This window comes from Pelobates fuscus, chromosome 1, assembly GCF_036172605.1.
Source record: "Pelobates fuscus isolate aPelFus1 chromosome 1, aPelFus1.pri, whole genome shotgun sequence".
Lineage (NCBI taxonomy): Eukaryota > Metazoa > Chordata > Amphibia > Anura > Pelobatidae > Pelobates > Pelobates fuscus.
In genome coordinates, this window is record NC_086317.1 from 218,887,801 (window position 1) to 218,901,933 (window position 14,133).

At 38.9% G+C, this 14,133-nt stretch overlaps 1 protein-coding gene across 3 annotated transcripts in view; it reads left to right on the forward strand.

Moving 5' to 3' along the window:
• ZMYM4 (zinc finger MYM-type containing 4) overlaps positions 1-11,797 on the forward strand; it is a 93,639-nt gene extending 81,842 nt beyond the window's left edge. For 2 of the 3 annotated variants that reach the window (XM_063454805.1, XM_063454796.1), the window contains 7 exons: positions 474-568; positions 1,029-1,200; positions 3,643-3,794; positions 5,148-5,259; positions 5,377-5,625; positions 7,852-7,981; positions 9,149-11,797. In XM_063454805.1, coding sequence (XP_063310875.1) covers positions 474-568; positions 1,029-1,200; positions 3,643-3,794; positions 5,148-5,259; positions 5,377-5,625; positions 7,852-7,981; positions 9,149-9,356 — 1,118 coding nt within the window. In that variant the 3' untranslated portion in view covers positions 9,357-11,797. The remainder of the gene's footprint in view (positions 1-473; positions 569-1,028; positions 1,201-3,642; positions 3,795-5,147; positions 5,260-5,376; positions 5,626-7,851; positions 7,982-9,148) is intronic. The other variant, XM_063454813.1, reaches the window with a different exon arrangement.
• Positions 11,798-14,133: the final 2,336 nt, after the last annotated feature.

Below are 14,133 nucleotides of genomic sequence, written 5' to 3' on the forward strand. Positions count from 1 at the left end.
CAGTTGGATGCCAGAGACATTTACACAGCCATTTTAGCTTTTGCTACCTTTCTATCCTGCGTGTCAGTTTTTTCTTCCTCCCTCATAACTTTGTTTTATGTCCTGTTGAGGGTTATTCCCACTGTTTTTTTAATGTCAAAGTTAGTGGTATCATGACGTTGAAGATGGCCCATCATTTATTTGTGGTATTTTTCATGTATGAAAATTGCATTGAGACTTGTTCTCTGGTGGGCTTGCTGATTTTTGAGCTGTGATGTCTTTTTTTTTTTTTTTGAAGCCGTGGGTACTTAGTCCACTCACTAGTGTAGCTCCAGAAGTAACCTTTTTTTTTTTCTCTTCTTTCCTGACCCATATATCTGCAGTTTGGAAAGTTGACTTATTCATTATTCTATGTGCATTTTTAATTTAAACACAAACTTATGACCATTACTCATTTTTGGTCAATAGCAACCAGTATTTTTCTCCAATTACAGAAGCATTTGACCCATTAAGTAAGGGCTCTACTCTATTTGGACGCTCACGGGGCAGGCGAAAACACAGGGATGGTTTTCCACAGCCTAAAAGACGGGTGAGTGATTACGTCAAGTTGATCTTCTGTCATATATACGTAGTAGGGATTGTACATTCAAAAAGAAACTGCCAAACTTTATTTGTAGTAACATGTTATTCCACAGACTTAAACATTTAATACTAGTGAACAGAAATCACATTTCCTGTAATGTACTGTATCTGGACTTGGAAGCCTTATTTGCTTTATTGCATTTGAGAGCTGTCTAATTTACTCCTTAGTGGGTGAAATGATGTGTCATTGAGAAATGATTGCCCCAAGCTGTCTGTTTTCAGATAATAGCGATATGTTGACAAAGAAAAAAGCCACTCATTGTTTGTATATAATATACAGAATAGAAAGTTGCCCTAAAATTTACTTGGCAGCTAGAATAAAAAAAAAAAAAAACAATAAAAAATAATACATGTTTATGTCTGTACTTTATAGTCTGCTTCCACAAATCTGTCATTGCTCAATTTAGGGCCGGAAGAAGTCTGTTGTGTCTGTGGAGCCACGGAACCTCATGCAAGGAACCTACCCAGGGTGCTCAGCTTTGGGCTCTACACTGAAATACATATATGGGGTTAATGCTTGGAAGAATTGGGTGCGATGGAAAAATGCACAAGAAGATCCAGAAGACATAAAGTTTGGGGGTAAGCAACAAGTTTCTGGAAAAGTTTACTGTTCATGAGAAACGATCATTTGACAAAAAAATTAAGAAAACCTTTCTTCCAAATAAAATTGAAATTTTTTACTTTTATTTACCAATCAAACTGGTCAAAATACCAAAAACATGTGTAGAAAACATGTCCACATTCATATGTTTTTTTTGTCAATCATTATTTATTGATTTTTTTTTTCCAAGATCCAGTTCGGTACGGGTATGTCCGGCAGGCCCAGGGAACGCAAGAAGCGTGTGACTTAGTTCGGCCACCTCAGGATGTGCCATTGGTTCCCCACTCTGACCTGCAGGCTGAACGGGTGTCCCCACTTGTAAGGGATCCTCTTCTCCTGCAACACGGAGGTGATTGGTTTCAGGGCCCGTCGTGCGTCCAGGGTGAAGGTGGACAAGTCTTGGTACAACGCTATTTGCGAGTCCATGTATCTGATAGAGCGTTGTGTCCGTGCCGCTCTCATTAAGGCCTCCTTCAGCTGAAATGACCGGAGGCAACAGATCAAGTCTCTGGGCTGGCCATCCCTGCGCGGGGCTCTGAGCGCACGGTGGGCTCTTTCCAAGCCGAAATCCGGCAGGGCTTCGTCACCTAGAATTTGGGCGAACAGGCCCTCCAGCAGTTCCCGTGGCGCCTCACCGTCTGATTCCGGTACTCCTCTAACACATATGTTACAGCGGCGGCTTCTATTATCCAGGTCTTCTACCTGGCGTCTCAGGTCCAGTATGATGTTACCCTGCCTAGTGGCTGCCAGCTCTGATGCCTGTTGGTGCTGTGTGGCTTGTAACTAGGGCACTTCCAAGGCGTCCACTCTCTGCTCCAGTACTGTAAGATTCTGCCTCACGGCTGTTATTTCTTTCCGGGTGGCGGTTCGGAGCACTGCTATGAGTTCCGTCTTGTCACCACGCATAAGCATATTCGGCGCTATCGCAGCCAGGTCCGCGGACAGCTGTGTGAGGGTATCCCTGGGGGATTCACGGGCCGGAGCGCCGCGCGTGGAGCCCGTACGGCTACTTGTTCCCGGGGATGCGGGCGCCATATTGTCTGGGTCGCGTGTGCCTGCCGGCGGTTGCGCTGTGGAGAGGTAGTCATCCATCGGCCCTGCCAGATGTCCCGAGGAGGATTGCGTTGGGCCGGGTGTGACCCCCCGTTTCGTCTTTCCCATTTTTTCGCGGTTTAAAGCTTCGTTTGAGGTGCTTTGGCGGGTTGGGGCCTAGGAGCTCAGTGTGCCTGCGTCCTACTCCATTCTCAGCTGAGCCACGCCCCCGTCCACATTCATATTTAAACAGAAATCAGTATTTAGTTTATTAAACCCTGATTATTCAATCATTGCTTTCATGCATCTTGGCATGCGCTCTGCCAGTTTTTCACATTGCTGTTTGGTGACTTTATGCCACTCCTTGTGCAAAAAGTCAAGCATCTCAGCTTTGTTTGAGGGTTTGTGAGCATCTTCCCTCTTTGTCACATGTCAGAAGTTTTCATTTGGGGTGCATCACTGGAGAATGACATGGTGTTGTTCTGGTGTTCCTCCATCCACACCTTGATTGGCCTGGTTTGAGGGGGAGGGCAATCCTTATAGTTGGGGAATCTGCCCAATTCCAGCCTCGCCTAGGCATTCTTAGATCCTAGATCTTCCACCAATTTCCATAGCAAGTGCAAGATACCGTGGTTTATAGGCCTGTCCAGGTCTCTGTCAAACCATTTGAAGAAAATGACCTTACTCCAGTCCTTATGGTCTTTTGCAAATGTGAGCCTGCCACTTCTTAGCTTCTCATTGATAAAGACATTTTTTTTTCTACCTTTGCACAACTTCAACGCTGCTCCTTGTAGCCTCTTTGAAACATCCTCGCTGTGCACTTCACCCCAGCTACCATTTGCCACTCTTTTTGTTGGTTATTTGATGTCACCCTATATATGTTTAGTGACATTCAAATGAGCTTTCCGTCATCCTGGTCAGTGGAGAATTGTTTTTGCCCTTTGCCAGTCTATAACTTTGTCCCCAATATCTACTGCTTAATCTTGTTGTTTTGAACTGCTGTCTTTGAAATTTTAAGGATGGAAGCAACCTGGAATGGCTTCCATACATGTTGATTAAAAAAGAATTGGAGTGGTCTCTTTTATACATTTATAAATGTATGTTATAAACCAGGATGTATATATCCAAGCATCACATATGACACTGGATTATTTAAAATGGAATGTGCAAAGAATGTTCTCCAGCTTTTACTTTTTAGGTAACCAACAGCAGAATTTCAACAATTTCCACATGTTAATTTGGCAATTGGAGCTTCTACATAAGTATAATTGGTGTTTGTATCTGTTTATGCTCTGACGTGTATAATTAAAACAGAAAAGAGTTTCTCCTACAGCCTTGTTTCTACAAATGGATGTGTCATTCACCTGTTTGACTCTGCTTTCTTGCAGTCCGGCCTGTAAAGCTAAAAGAAGACATCTTATCTTGCTCCTTTGCTGAACTCAGCTATGGACTGTGTCAGTTCATTCAAGAGGTACGCCGGCCGAATGGCGAGAAGTACAGCGCTGACAGCATATTGTATCTGTGCCTTGGCGTCCAACAGGTAAATCACATGGACTCTAATTACATCTGGGATGCCTCTTCAATGTCTGGTGTCATAAATCATTTCCTTCTGTTTGTTACGGATCTGTGTACTTTATACATACATAATCTTTTACATGTCTTTGTTTATAAAACCAAGGCAGTGCACTTAAAACACTTTTTTGTCCAATTTGAAATATTTCCATTTAGAAGTACTCTCTTCACCCTATCTTTAAGCCAGTGATTTATCCAAAAACACAATTTTTCATCTAAACCAACTGACTTCAGTTTTGCTAGTTACTTTTTGTGTGGAACTGTATTAGTTACCTTGGTAAAAACCCAAGTAGATCACATCTACTTGATCGCCACAATCTACCCTGTTTTTGCTGAACGCCATAGATCATCCCAGGACGACATATAGTGTAATAATACGCAAACCTTGTTAACTGAATATAGTACGTTTTAGTGCAACAAGTACTGACTGAATATAATAGGTGTGTTGTAACAAGTTGTATTATATTGAACAATTTGAATGGACCTGCATTAATTAGGTGGCACAATGAGTATAATGCAAATATGGGTGCGAAATAAACAAAATGTAGTGACATGAGATAAAGTGTTACACAGTTAGTTGCCTCACTCACATACCCAAACTGGTTTGGGTGTTCAGAGAACAATAAAAATTCAGTTAGAGATATTCTCAGGGTTACGACCAGAAGACTTCTGAAGATGTAGAGGGGGGAAGGGGAGGAATGATCACTAAGGGAAAGATGGTTGAGGGGGAGAGACCACTAAGGAAAAGAAAGGGGGAGGGGGGAAAAAATCCTTGCACCAGCCCTGCTGATGACATTCTAATGATTCTGCCAGAGCTGGAGTTACACCTCCGTCAGCAGAAGGGTTAAACTCAATATATGCTGCACATACAGATTCAAGGCACCATGACCACTTAAAATCACTGAAGTGGTCATGGTGCTTGGAGTAATTATTAAGGACTGAAAAAAATTACTCATTTTGAACAGAAATGTGGTGTACAAAGACGATGACGTACAATACAGACTCCACCTTTCTTCGCTTCATCCCACCATACCATAAAACCAAAGCTGGACCCTGGTTAGTGTTTTATTGAAACATTCACTCATTTCTAACAGAAATGTATAATGTCTACATGTATGTCATGTGCAGCTGCATCTGTATTGTTATATAACTGCTTTATGTATAAAATTATATTTCACTAAGCACACTTTTTACTTTGGAAATAAAGAAAAGCCTTAAATGAGCAACACTTAATGAAAACCTTAATGGGGAAAAAAACAACAATTTTTCTGAATTTTCTTGTTTGGTTTTTATTTTTGTTTTTGTTTTTTCATTCTTCCAGTACCTGTTTGAGAATGGAAGGATAGACAGCATCTTTACAGAACCCTATTCAAGATTTATGGTGGAACTTACAAAGCTGCTGAAGAACTGGCACCCACCAGTATTGGCTAATGGTAAGTCTTTAGAGAGTGGCACTTATTTAAGGCTGGTTATCTCTGGGTTGTATCTCAAGGTACTGCATCCTGGATTAAAAATTCCTCTATATTTAATATTTTCCTCTCTTCTACTAGGTTACATGTTTTCAAGGATAGAAGAGGAACACTTATGGGAATGCAAACAACTGGGGGCCTACTCACCTACTGTCCTTCTAAATACCCTCCTCTTTTTCACCACCAAATACTTCCAGTTGAAGACTGTGAGTGAGCACCAGCAACTTTCTTTTGCCTATGTTATGAGGCGTACAAAGACGATGAAGTACAATACGAAGACCACCTTTCTTCGCTTCATCCCACCATACCATAAGCCAGAGCTGGAGCCTGGTTAGTATTTTTTTTAAAACATTCACTAATGTCTAACAAATGTATAATGTCTACATGTATGTCATGTGCAACTGCACATATCCGTTAATGAGTATCTTAAATAGTCAAATAAGGTTCATACATTACAGGTGCATTTAATACTGATGAGTCTCAGTTTTACAATAGAGTGGTGTGGTCCAAAATCTGCCATCTATGTTTTTCTACGTAGGGGAGAATAAAATTGGGGGGAGGGGGATTGTGTGATGCAATAAAAGTGATACATATATTGGCTAAAAGATGAATGATATTTAAGCTTTCAGGACACGAAGGTTCCTTATCAGACATATTTGTTGCATGAAGGTCAGACTTATTTATACATAGAAAAAGAAACAAAAATACAGACAAATATACAAATACCATTAGTCAGTTCATTTGTGATAGAAAATTATCAAAATGTTTTCAGTAATTTCTCTTTAGAACTGTGATGTTTCCCATGTCTTTTGTAGAAAATACAGATTAAAAACCAGCGCACACAAAAATACAGTTTTAAAATGTACATGGCTACTTAATATCACCTATCGCCACAAACAAATATGAGGATTCAGTTCCATCATATGACCATGTTGTGTTAAGCCCACCACTACGCCACAATACTCCAATATCAGTGGGTCCGACATTAATTTTAATATGGGAGACAAATTAAATAATGCTAGTGCTAAATGAACTAAAGTTTATTTAATTTATTTAATCTGTTGTAAGGGCTTTGTGAATATTTACAATGCAACATTAATGTGATAAACACAATTCACCGATATTGGAGTACTGTCGTGTAGTGGTGGGCTTAACACAATATGAATATGTGATGTAACTTAATTACCATAATTTTTTGCTGAGATAGATGATTTTAAGTAGCCTTGTAAAATTTAAATCTGCATTTTTGTTTGCGCATTCTGTATTTTGTATACATTTTGGTCAATGCTGCAGAACCGTTGCGAAATGCATGTTTCGGGTGTGCCCCCAGTTCCCTATTTTTTATTTTTTTTCTTCACTATTTGTTTTGGAGTCCAGACCAGATTCTTTTTGGGTTGAGCACCCTGCCTCTTACCCCAGCTTCAGGTGCCCCTTTGTAAGTGACCACAGAAAAGTATAAGTCTGAGCAGGATTTGCATAGCAATGTGACTTTAATATGAATTTTCATTTGATCTAAAGCAGATATATGATAGGCATTGTAAGTACATACATTGAAGTACTTTTACTTTAATTGCCTAGTTTTAACTCTATATATTTTTTTTATTGTGTTTTATCACATTCATTTTGCACCCCCTTCCAACTAGGTAAATAAAGGGTTAAAAATAACTTTATTTACTTACCTTTTTTCAGTTGCTTGGTGCTGGGTGGACGCTCCGCCCCCTCCTCCGTCCACAACAAGCAGCTGCTAATGCTTTCCTGTGGGGAAAAATCTGACGCTGGATGTCCTCATGCAGAGTAGGAGGACGTCCAGCGTCCTGACAACGGACCAAAGGTCCTTTTCGATTCAGAAAGGCCTCAAGTGGCTGTCTACCAACTGACTTGCAATGTTTAACATTGCAGCGCGAAGTGCAAAAGGGACACTGTACCCAGACCACTTCAATGAGCTAAAGTGTCCCCTTAACACATTTTCATATGGTGGAACTGAATCACCATATTTGAGAAAGGTGATGTTAAGTAGCCTTGTAAAATTTAAAACTGTATTTTTGTGTGAGCTGTTCCTTAATCTATATTTTGTATAAATGTTGGTCTCTCCAGCAGCACCGTTGCTGCAAAACGCATTTTTTGTATGTACCCCCAATTCCCTTTTTCTTTTACTACAGTTAGAGCACTGCAGGGACATACGTAGTGTAAACTGAATAAACTTATGAATTGTCAAAAAGGCACCCATAATCCCCTGGCTTATATTCAACCCAGCATCCAGAGCATCAAACATATCTATAACTTTGAAATCCCACATCCTTCTTTCAGTCTGAGATTGAATTTTACATTTGTTACGGACACTTTCAACTACTGTTGAAATGTTTGCCCACAGGAGTGTCAGTTTATATTGTATAGTGTCTTTTGCTCGGTTTCCGACTGTTTAGAAATAGGTTTTATGCTCTGAATTCTGGATTGATTAAAAACCAGGGGTTCATGGGGTGCCTCTTTGACATTATATTCTCTTTTAGTTATTTGACTAGCATGGTACCAATCAAACAATTATCAATTTCTACATAGATAAACTGTCATTGGGGAAGCGGAAGCGAGGGGAGGACGAAGATGGACAGTTTGTAATGGAGATGGCAGAGAATACAGACAACCCACTCAGGTGCCCAGTAAGGCTTTATGAATTCTACCTTTCTAAATGGTAAGTTGGTAAAACTTTGTTTCCACAGTACAGCTGTTTTGTTTTTGATCACACAATGCAATGGAGATTGGCCATATTTTATTAAATCAATAGTTAAAGGTCACTAACAGAATAAACTGAGTGAACGTTTAAAACTATATTGTGCAATGTACATATTGAGTCGGTTGAATATAGTATTGACTGTTTACATCGGCAGAATAATGCAATTTGAGCATTTAAAATGTTAAAAGTACAGGTTAATCATATCCAGTTTGTTTTTCTTTTATTAAAACATTTTTATTACCATGCTTCTAGAAAATGTGAAGTGTTATTTTAGGTTTAAGGGCAAGCAGCCTATTTGAGGGTAAGACAGTAGATTATAAATTGGGTCACTGCTGATAGATGTGTGATCGTCATTTTTGGGAAAATATATCCATCTGCACAGAGCAATTGAATACTATTTTGTCATATATGTAAGGTTGTGGAGTATATTTGTAGGTCAGCAGTCATGATTTTAAAAGTTTGAGTATTCTCTTTGTGTAAATATTTGAAATATGTTTATTTTAAGGAGGGTCCTCAAAATGTCATGTTATTTTATAAATTATTTCCCACCTGCGCTTACTACGGAATTTGCTGTCTATAATGTGCATCTGCATATAAACATAGCTGACTGCTTGTAACAGTATGCCCAGATCCAGTTGTAAGTCCAACAATGGCAGACTTTAGTATCTCCTCATTTAAGCATTATATTGCTTCCCCTGTGCATGTTAGAAAACTATGGAAACCTGTCCTTTCTCGTTCTACTCAAGCATTTCTGTAGAATGCTTTACCAGTGATGGCTAAGTTTGATAAGTCGTTTAACTGCACTTTACCATATTGCTCTGCCGTCCAACAGGCTAGAAGTTTACTTTTGAGTGTCTTGGTCGCCACTCTTTATTGTACTCTGCAGAATCAGTTTGTCCATAATTGTTTGTAATGGTTAAGAAACATGTTGCAGAATTATGGCGGGTAATTTATTTTACTTTTTTCCACCAAGTGGCTCATAAATTGTTTAGTTAAGATCATAGAGCCACTACCCTGTTTATCAGTAGATGATTATCATAAAAGTCTGATTGTGTGCAAGTAATGTGTATTTCGTTATCATTCCTTCAGTTGGTTTATCCTCCTCCTCTTTATTATTCCCCCAAGCAGTTCTGAAAGTGTGAAGCAGCGGAGTGACGTTTTCTACTTGCAACCAGAGCGTTCCTGTGTCCCTAACAGTCCGATGTGGTTTTCCAATATGCCTATTGACCCTGGCACGTTGGACAGCATGTTGACCCGCATCTTAATGGTCCGAGAGGTTCACGAGGAGCTGACCAAAGCAAAAGAGGACTCAGATGTGGAATTGTCTGATTAAGTGCACGTCAGATTCTCCCAATATTTCTCTTTGAACCTCCAGACAACTCCTCTTCACAAAGCGGGGCAAGCACTAAACTGTGAATGCAACGACTTTTTCCCCATTTAAGCCCATCCACTACTTTTCCTGATTCCTCCTGTATCCCTTTGTGTATAGAAATTCTCCCCCGCTGGATCTGAGTGGGAGAAGGGACATTGAAGTCCTGTGAATCTTAGCTGTCAGAAATTAGGCACAGCTACAAACAAAGTGACTCTATAAATCCCCAGAGGATGGTACACCTGAGTCCAGGTGCTAGACCCATATTATGAACTGTAATAGCTTTTTAACTGGACCTTAAGGGAGGTGGTTTTTAACCCTTTTGTTGCCAAATGTTTTGTGATGCAGAGAAGGGGGTGAGGGGCAGCAGAATGGGTTAAGAAAGATAGATTACCTTCTATATTAGTGTTCATTGACACTGTACATGGGGGGCCCATTAAAGGCACCACCATAATTTGTTATCCTGCACAGAGTTTATAAGTCTATATAAACTGTTAAAAACCAATATGGACCCTTTTGTGGGTGTTTCAGTAGCAAACCACATGCTCTTGTCTCTGCCATAACATTACCCAGTTCTTGTGATGGCAGCAAGCCATGCAATAGCATTCCCCACAAACTTACACAGCTTTCCCTGCACTTCTAAACTGGATCTACAGAACACAATAGAGTTGTATCCACAGAAACATGGGAGGGTCACATTCTGGAACTACTAAAAGTATACATGACTTCATTGCCCAGAATCATGACTTGTATATTGTTGAAACAGCACAGTCCTCATTGCTGCTATAAAAATACAGGGTTAGGAAGGCCTCCTGGCAAAGTATACTTTCCCTATTCATTTAAGATGAAATCACGAAATTTGGCATTCTGTTACATTTATAACATGACAGATTTTTATGTTGTTTACACCACTGATTCTCAGTGACAGGAAGAATAAGTAATTCAGTGATTGCCTATGTTTTCCCCCTAGATTTAAATTATTTGACCCAGCAGATAAATAAGCTTCTAAAAAAACAAAAGAGAATTGGGAGTGTCATTAAGATGTTACATGTGCATAAACATGAACCAGTAAAAATGTTGTCCACTAATGACAGTGCTGTGTATAAAATATTCTGGTCTATGAAAGCCCTCCCTATTCTGATATAAGGTTTGTTTGGGCAGAGAGTTGTGGGGTTTTTTTGTTTGTTTTTTTAAGCTAGCATGAAGAGCTCCTGAAATATAAGAAAAGTCAGATTAGTATAATTAACCTTTAAACTAAGGATGAGATCTTCATCCACTGAAAATATTATAAAACTTTAGAAAGGGCACCAGTTTTACTTTACCAAAACATACCACTGGCATTAGTGCCAACGATCCAGTCACTTTGTGACTTAACATATAATTCCATTAGAAATTAAAAGAACACTATAGCGTTGGTAATACAAATGTGTATTCCTAAGTCTATCATTTTAATCTAGCTATGGTAGTGTCCCCCCGCCTTGTCAGTACTCAAAGGTGAACTTTATGCTAGTTACTGTCTTGCTGGTACACCTCTTTGACTGAGATCATTAATGATCTCAGTCAAACCAATGCTGTCCCCTAGGAAAGCATTGGGAGGCTAGTGCGCTTGCACGGCAAAACACAGCGCTGCGCTATTCAGATGGTTTCTATGAGACCATCGGATTGAAATTTGAAATAGTCGAGTTGCATTTGGCTATTTCTGCAGAAACACCTCTAGTGGCTGTCAGTATGACTGCCACTGGAGGCATATAAACCCTGTAATGTAAGCATTGCTGTTTCTGTAGAATGGCAATGTTTTCACTTGCAGTGTTCAAATGTTTGATAAACATTGGACTACTAACGGTCTGTAAAAATATATAATTGAGCAAGGCAAATCCTGATTCTCCCAGTTTTCTGTTAAAATAGAAAGATCACATATTTCTGAAGAAATGCATTTTTTTTTAAGAATGTAAACAAAAATGAAAAAATTAAACCATTCTTTAGTGTGGGGGAAAAAAAAAAGAATGGCCTGTCCAAGAGATAATTTTCTCCACCAGGATAGAGCTTGGTGGTGAAGTTTCAAATGGTTATTCAGTGAATCCTCATTTCTTTGTAATTCATTATTCTCTTTTTGACCAAATGAGAAGGCTTCAGTTTGCAGTGCAATATGTTGCTTAGTTATTTGGTTGTGAAAGGGGTTTCAAAATACGTCGTCCCCCTCCTTTTATGTCTTTCATTGTTTCTTTTTTTTTTTCTTCTTTTTTTTTGTTTTGTTATTTTAGCAGGTAACAGTTAAATATAAGACAAAGTAGTCCATACCGGTTTTTGTGTACCTGTTAGTTCTTATCTTGCTTGTACAATAAATCACCAGTTGTGTTTTTAATGCACCAAGCTGTGTGTGGGTGAAGTAAAAAATTAAAATACTGTATACTTTTTTTATTTTAAACTAAATGTTTCCCAAGTTCATCTGTCCTTATTCCTTCATAGCTTCTTCAGAAGTCCAAATGCCTCTCAAAATATCTGGGTTTCAAAGACCATCTGTTTCCTTGCCTACACACCAAAACATAGTCTGCCGTGATTAACAACTCCATATACTGTTATTATGGACATCCTGTTTCTTCTCAAAGGTTTGCCGGATGAAAACTCCCTTGAAAACTCCACATGGAATTTTAAAATGGCCAGGCAAAACTATAAACTGAACGTAAAGATTGCCCTTGGCCTTTTTTCTCTCTGGACACTAAATCATGCGGAATTAAAATTCCTTTTAAGAAACAGAAGGCTGAGTCACATGTTGACTCATCTCAGTAACTCTGAACTCTTTAAAAACATGGGACTTTCAAGTTTTGTTTTTTCTTTTGTGTTTTTTTTTTATATATATATAAAAAATATATATACACAAACACTTTTTTAATTATAATTTTAGGTTTGTGAGGTGTTATTCCTTCAGATTAGTCTGTTGTAATACATGAAAAATGTGCATTAAAAAGAAAAAAGTCATGGGGTGCGTAGATAAGCACTTTGTTTTTATACTGACATAGTGGACGTTATAAAATATATGTTGTTAGCGCGCCACGACTACAAATACTTCATATGACCGCCTTCATACTAGTAGGGGATTTGTTTATGGTATATAAATCTTACAAAACTTTTTTTATTTTGCATAGTTTTAAAAAAAAAAAATGGAATACTGCTTTTCAGTGGTTTTGCACTTTGTAGTTTCATTTTATATTTAACTTATATTCAGTATCATCATGGTTTGATCTCTTACCTTGAGTCTGCATGGCTCCACTAGGTCAGACAGATTCAGAAGATCCTGCTTAAAGGACAACTGTCACCTCAAAACTATCATTAATATAATAATCCTTTAATGGAGATTTGATTGTTGAAGGATCCTGTCCTATACTTGAGGTAGGGATGCATTTTTCTAATTTAAAAAAATAAATATATATTATTTTTTTAACCTAGAATATCTAATCTATTTCCTTTCAAAACTTGATGAAAGGATTATTATATTAAAAATAGTTTTGAGGTGACAGTTGTCCTTTAAGAGCTTTAGTTGGGCTCCTGAGCTAAACCCTGCAACTTTGGAATGGTTTGACTAATTAGCAGGCATCTGCCAGGCTCCACTCCCCATCTCCACTAATTTTGACAGAGCTTAGCCCTGCACTCTCTGTGGAAAGTAGTGGAGGCAGGAAGCGGCCATGGCAAACCCTAGATCAGAAGTCAGACCATTCTAAATCGGTTGAAATACTATGGGGGTGGGGGATGTCAGAGCATTTGTACCACCACAACCATGCTTAAGTGTACTCCTCATCTGCCAGTTTTCAGAGCCTTCCTGACTTCTAGGTAAAGAGTATAACTGATTGTCATTTACAACTACTGCTGCTGCATTCTCTATCCTTGAGTTATCCTCACTTCTTCCCTAAACCATGTCTCTTCTGTTTATCACTGGAAATGTTTGGTGGTTATTTTTTTCTTTCTTTAAAGATATTACAAATACTATGAGCTACCAGACAGTTTATCAAGGAAAACGCTTGTGGATATATCCTTTTTCTTTGCACCCCTTTTACAAAGAAATGTTTTGAGGTTTGTTTGTGGGGGTTTCTTTTGGTTTTAACCCCTTAAGGACCAAACTTCTGGAATAAAAGGGAATCATGACATGTCATGTGTCCTTAAAGGGTTAAACCTATAGAATATAAATCTTACAGTGGAAATGCAGTTTGTCTTCCTTGGGTTCTATTCTGTAGATATCAATCCTTGGTTGTTTACGGACAATGTTTTACTGACAACTCTAAAAGTTAACCATTAACGAACAATTAATAGTATATCTGTCATGGTATACACAACTTCTAAAAAGAAATGCACTAGTACTCTTAAAGTATATATTGTGCCAGCAAATGTATGATTTTCTTCAAAATCTATTTAAAAGGACATTCATCACTTGACAAATATATTATTTTATTAAACCAGCAAGCAAAAGTTCTCCACACACGTGCCCACACAATTCCTTCTCTCACCCACCTCTCTGGCCGCAATACAGGGTGCTTCGGCTAGCTCTTAGGTAGCGTTTGTTCCCCTTAGTCTCAGGCACCTTCCCTCTAAAAAGCTCTCTCCCGGTGGATTTCAAAGTGGTTAAAAACTGCGAACCAAGTTGTCCCGGAACCGGGCAGCCACCTCATGCCGAAAACCGTTCCATAACATTCGCGGCTAAGTCCCGCTGAGGTGACCAGAAACCAACGATAACCCCAGCCGAAATGAGTTC